This window comes from Lampris incognitus, chromosome 9 (assembly GCF_029633865.1).
Source record: "Lampris incognitus isolate fLamInc1 chromosome 9, fLamInc1.hap2, whole genome shotgun sequence".
In the NCBI taxonomy this organism is placed as follows: Eukaryota; Metazoa; Chordata; class Actinopteri; order Lampriformes; family Lampridae; genus Lampris; species Lampris incognitus.
Genome location: NC_079219.1, coordinates 12,992,836 through 12,998,835, shown reverse-complemented (window position 1 = coordinate 12,998,835; position 6,000 = coordinate 12,992,836). Strand labels below are relative to the sequence as shown.

Sequence of the window (6,000 nt, the reverse complement as noted above, 5' to 3'; positions counted from 1 at the left end):
CATTATCATTTTTGCAGCAACAGATTATAAACCAGGGGAGTGCTAAAAGTTGATGTTAATGAAATTAGATTTTGAGCAGTCCTTCCTATGTGGTGGAAATTGTAATTTGAGCCATTTTTTAAGAATATCAAGAAATGTTAATGATGTATATACTGGATCCAAGCTTTCCTAAGCTTATTTAAAGATAATAATATTTTTAAAAAGTGCATTCGCTATGTTAGATGACCTAGATAAGTTAAATCAAGTCAAACTTTATTTATATAGCACATTTCATACACAGGGCAACACAATGTGCTTTATATAAAGTGAAAATGCACTCAAAACTCAACATAAAAGTCCAAATGTAGAAGATACATTTGCATGTCAACATGTGTTAGTGCAGTTATACGGGAATTAGTCAGAATATACAAATATCAAAATATACAAAACACACACACACACACACACACACACACACACACACACACACACACACACACACACACACGCCATAGGCTGCTGTGAAAAGTAAGGTTGCTAACCTGCTTTTAAATGTGTCCAGTGTGGTGGCCTCTCTCAGGTTGTAAATGCAAAAGACTACCCTCCTTTAGGGTTAGTTCGAGGGATGGTTAAAAAAACCACTGCCTTTGGACCTGACAGTTCTTGTTGGTTTGTGTGTTAGTAGTATTCCTTTTTTATATACTGAGGTAAAAGGCCATTTAGAGTTTTGTATACAAGTAACAGACTTTTTAAATTGATTCCAGTTTTTTAGTTGTACTTTAGCTGTAGTTGTAGTTTTTAGTAGTTGCCTCACAGCAAGAAGGTCCTGGGTTCGAACCCCGGAGTTATCCAGCCTTGGGGGTCATCCCGAGTCGTCCTCTGTGTGGAGTTTGCGTGTTCTCTCCATGTCTGCGTGGGTTTCCTTCCACAGTCCAAATACATGTAGGTCAAGTGACTCGGCCATCCTAAAATTGTCCCTGGGTGTGAATGTGTCGACCCTGTGATGGACTGGTGGCCTGTCCAGGGTGTCTCCCTGCCTGCCGCCCAGTGACTGCTGGGATAGGCTCCAGCATCCCAGCGGCCCTAATGAGGATAAGCAGCTTGGATAATGGATGGATGGATTCAAGTTCTGACGGGGAGCCAATGCAGAGATTTAAGAACAGGTGTAACATGTTCATATTTTTTAGTTCCAATGAGAAGAGATACGACTGAGATAATAAAAAAAATGCATGTGGGAAAAAAATTTAGTGGTGAGGAGCAAATGTATGCAGTCCACACTGATCCAGGTCCAATGTGAATGTCATAATGTTTGGTCACTCCCTGTCTTAATGCAGGTAAATGACTGGATGTCAGCGTATGTAATAAATAGCAACATATTTTCATTATGAAAGATATTGGCGGGCAATGAAAATCCTATGTAATGATCACTTCCACCATGTTTTGTGTTATTTTGAGTCACTCAGCTGTGTTTTTGCAATAGGTTATTATGTGCTCAATGGAAAGATGTAGTTACAGTGGTGTTTGAACGTTTGTGAACCCTTCAGATTTTTCTATATTTCTGCACAAAAAATGACCTAAAACATCATCAGATTTTTCACACAAGTCCTAAAAGTAGATAAAGAGAACCTGATTAAACAAATGAGACAAAAATATTATACTTGGTCATTTATTTATTGAGGAAAATGATCCAATATTACATATCTGTCAGTGGCAAAAGTATGTGAACCTCTAGGATTAGCAGCTAATTTGAAGGTGAAATTAGAGGCAGGTGTTTTCAATCAATGGGATGACAATCAGGTGCGAGTGGGCGCCCTGTTTTATTTAAAGAACAGGGATCTATTAAAGTCGGATCTTCACAACACATGTTTGTGGAAGTGTGTCATAGCAAGAACAAAGGAGGTTTTTGAGAACCTCAGAAAATGCATTGTTGATGTTCATCAGGCTGGCAAAGGTCACAAAACCATCTCTAAAGAGTTTGGACTCCACCAATCCACAGTCAGACAGATTGTGTACAAATGGAGGAAATTCAAGACCATAGTTACCCTCCCCAGGAGTGGTTGACCATCAAAGATCACTCCAAGAGCAAGGCGTGTAATAGTCGGCCAGGTCACAAAGGAACCCAGGGTAACTTCTAAGCAACTAAAGGCCTCTCTCACATTGGCTAATGTTAATGTTCATGAGTCCACCATCAGCAGAACACAGAACAACTATGGTGTGCACGGCAGGGTTGCAAGGAGAAAGCCACTGCTCTCCAAAAAGAACATTGCTGTCCGCCTGCAGTTTGCTAAAGATCACGTGGACAAGCCAGAAGGCTACTAGAAAAATGTTTCATGGACAGATGAGACCAAAATAGAACTTTCTGGTTTAAATGAGAAGCATTATATTTGGAGAAAGGAAAACACGGCATTCCAACAGAAGAGCCTTATCCCGTCTGTGAAACATGGTGGTGGTAGTGTCATGGTTTGGGCCTCTTTTGCTGCATCTGGGTCAGGATGGCTTGCCATCATTGATGGAAGAATGAATTCTAAATTATACAAGCGAACTCTTAAGGAAAATGTCAGGACATCTGTCCATGAACTGAATCTAAAGAGAACGTGGGTCATGCAGCACGACAATGACCCTAAGCACACAAGTCGTTCTACCAAAGAATGGTTAAAGAAGAATAAAGGTAATGTTTTGGAATGGCCGAGTCAAAGTCCTGACCTTAATCCAATCAAAATGTTCTGGAAGGACCTGAAGCAAGCAGTTCAAGTGAGGAAACCCACCAACATCCCAGAGCTGAAGCTGTTCTGTACGGAGGAATGGGCTAAAATTCCGCCAAGTCGATGTGCAGGACTGATCAACAATTACCAGAAACGTGTAGTTGCAGTTATTGCTGCACAAGGGGGGGGGGCGGGGGCGGGGGGCCACACCAGATACTGAAAGCAAAGGTTCACATAATTTTGCCACTCAAAGGTATTTAATATTTGATCATTTTCCTCAATAAATAAATTACCAACTTTAATGTTTTTGTCTCATTTGTTTAATTGGGTACTCTTTATCTTCTTTTAGGACTTCTGTGAAAATCTGATGATGTTTTAGGTCATATTTATGCAGAAATATAGAAAATTCTAAAAGGTTCACAAACTTTCAAGCACCACTGTAGAACTGATTAATGGGCTCTTTTGGGAAAGAATCATTTTGTCAGTTGTCAGTCCAGTGAAACTACCGAGCTAACAACATTGGTTCCTCATTATCGGAAAATTAAAGAGAGACTTACGTGCCCTTTCTGAACACATTTTCTAACATTGGGAGTTTGAATCATAACTGAAAGTAGGTGTGGTTTATGAATTAAAAGCTATTGGTTACTGTCTTCCTGACCGCGCTACCACTAATGTCCGCCGACATGATAACTGACCGAAAAACGTTGATTAATATCACAATTCGGTGAATATTTTGACTTCATAACTCAAAATCTGTTACAAACAACAATAACACACAGGTACATGGATATCAAGTTTTTACTTTAGGGTTTTAAACATGAGAGGTAGTGCGGTGACGTTTGACATGGATCCAGTTATCCACAGCTCTCATACTTAGTATAGAGGGCTGTGTAACCCTATATGCAAATTGACTAGTGTCTGCTTATCCACCGGCACAATTTCTCCGTGGTCACACTCCAACTCGGAACTGAATTTCACCACTGAATTTCTCCGTGGTCACATTCCAACTCGGACCATAGCCTAATAGGAATTTTCAGATTTTGATGTCAGTATCACTTAAAATTCAGGATTAAGAAATGTTGGCAGAGTTTAAGAAGCAGTACTGTCAAGGGATCACATCCATAGCAGATAACTTCTTTTAGGCTTACATTTTTCTTAATTTCTAAGAAAATGTACCATATTTTAGTCATTCAAACTGGCCCAAAGGTGATGACACATAGGCTAAAAACAACCTGGTATTTTTTTTTTATGAAGTTGATCACATCTTTCTCAGAGACAATGGGATCAACTAGCAAGGCCTATCAAAGGATTGCAGTTCTTGTGGGGGATAGGTTCAGCATTCATCAAAATCTTGTGATGAATGTGTATCGCCCGACCCCAATTCCACCCCCAAAGGCCCCCAACCAAAAAAAAACCCAAAAAAAACGAAGTGGGCTAATGGCTAAAATAGACTTTACATATAAAAAGGAAGTGATACCGAAATCATACTGGCAGTTATATCACATTCACTGTGGTCAGAACAGTGAAATACAGGAAAAAACAATAAGAATTAGAAAAATTGTACATGGCAAAATGGTAAATGGACTGTATTTAAGTAGTGCTTTACTAGTCTATCGACCACTCATGGATTGAAAAATTAGCAGTAATTAGAGGCGTACGGGAGGTGGAAAAATGGATGGGTGGGCATGGGGATACCGAGTACAGACACAGCAAAGCGAGAAGTAAAATCAGTTATGAGGGAATGTTGATAGTATGTCTGAACATTCACACAAAAGGATTCCACAGATTTTTGGACAAAGAAATATTTTGCAAAAATATATAGACGTGTGCATAAAAGTTGACTAGAAACTTGGCAAGTCATCTTAATACAAAGGGGAACTGTTGGGCCAATCACTTTGCTCTGAAAAGAAACAAAAAACAAAACGAAACACACTTGTCTTATCATCTGCAGGCCTGACCCCAAGAGAGAAAGATGCACACTGCAAAGTGGGCATTTTTTATTCTTTCCATTTATCCTGGAGGTAAGATAATACTCTGTCTATGATCTATTACAAATACTTTAAGTTTACTGTATTTACAAACTCTCTTGCTTTTTTGATAATTTGAATCAATCAATTAATTGTATCTTTTTTTCCCCAATTGTAAACTGCATTTTCAATAAATGTGTGTTTCCTAAGAGGATGTGTCCTCGTCTTGACTTTCTTGTTCCCTTCTGCATTCTCACTTGCTGTGGAGTTTAATACCTTTTTTTCCCCCCTCCAGTTATTGAAGTTTATGCTTCATCATGGACGGCTCAGGTTCCAGCCTCAGTCACGGGTCTGCAAGGATCCTGTGTGGTGATTCCCTGCTCATTCAGCTACCCAGAACCAACAACCAAGATCACTGAATTCATTGGGATTTGGATGGAGCAGTCCGAGCAGACAAAAATTGTTTACCACCCAAATGACGACCAAGTGATGCAGGAGTACCGTAAACGTACCGAACTAACTGGAGACCTCACGAAGAAGAATTGTTCATTAAAGATCGACTCCCTCAAACTCAATGACAGAAAAGAATTATATTTCAGGATAGAAATTAAAGACTATGATGGATATTCCTACAAAGAAAGCAAAGTCTCACTCTCGGTGATAAGTAAGTACTGTTACTAATCATTGATAAGCCTAAAGATACATATTAACTACAATAGGGCTCTTCCTCAAAGATGCAATGTGTAAAATGTTCACTTCCCTTGATCATAATATGACTAATAAACGTCAGCAAGGGTCACTGAATGGTTCTATTTGAAACAAAGTAAACCCAGATTTCTGTATTTAAAGACAGCTAAGCCAGTCGATTTTGGTTTAGTTGTTTCATGATAGGTGTTCTCCTGATTTCTGCAAGTGGGACATCGTGTCAGATCAACATCTGACACGGGCTGTCCTCTAACATTTGTGCAATCAGATTCATGTTAGGAAAAAAAAAGTTAGTGTTTGCCCAAAGTCAATATATCAAACGTGTATCCGAGAACACCTTTCACTTGCAGAAAGCAGGAGATGCCATGAGGAGAGGTGAAGCCGCATGCTTATTTTGATTTGAAGCTGGTATTTAGGGTTAAAGCATTTGGTTAGAAAATACACATTTGACATGATGACAAAGGTGTGTTCCTGACTCCCTGTCCATAATTTTCCCTTTATTTCAATTCTCCCATAGTAGTTCCTATTATGTTCAGTCAATGACCACACCGAAAGCCACGTTTATAACTTTTACTTCACCAACATCAAATCACGACACTTTTCACCTTGCCGTAATTCACATCGCCCTCCGCCCTTCTTATAAGCAC

At 39.4% G+C, this 6,000-nt stretch overlaps 1 protein-coding gene across 1 annotated transcript in view; it reads left to right on the top strand.

The window, feature by feature from the left end:
• Positions 1–4,650: 4,650 nt before the first annotated feature.
• Positions 4,651–6,000, top strand: part of LOC130117914 (sialic acid-binding Ig-like lectin 14) — a 35,813-nt gene continuing 34,463 nt past the window's right edge. Inside the window, exons 1-2 of the mRNA XM_056286178.1 lie at positions 4,651–4,702; positions 4,944–5,312. Coding sequence (XP_056142153.1) covers positions 4,654–4,702; positions 4,944–5,312 — 418 coding nt within the window. The 5' untranslated portion in view covers positions 4,651–4,653. The remainder of the gene's footprint in view (positions 4,703–4,943; positions 5,313–6,000) is intronic.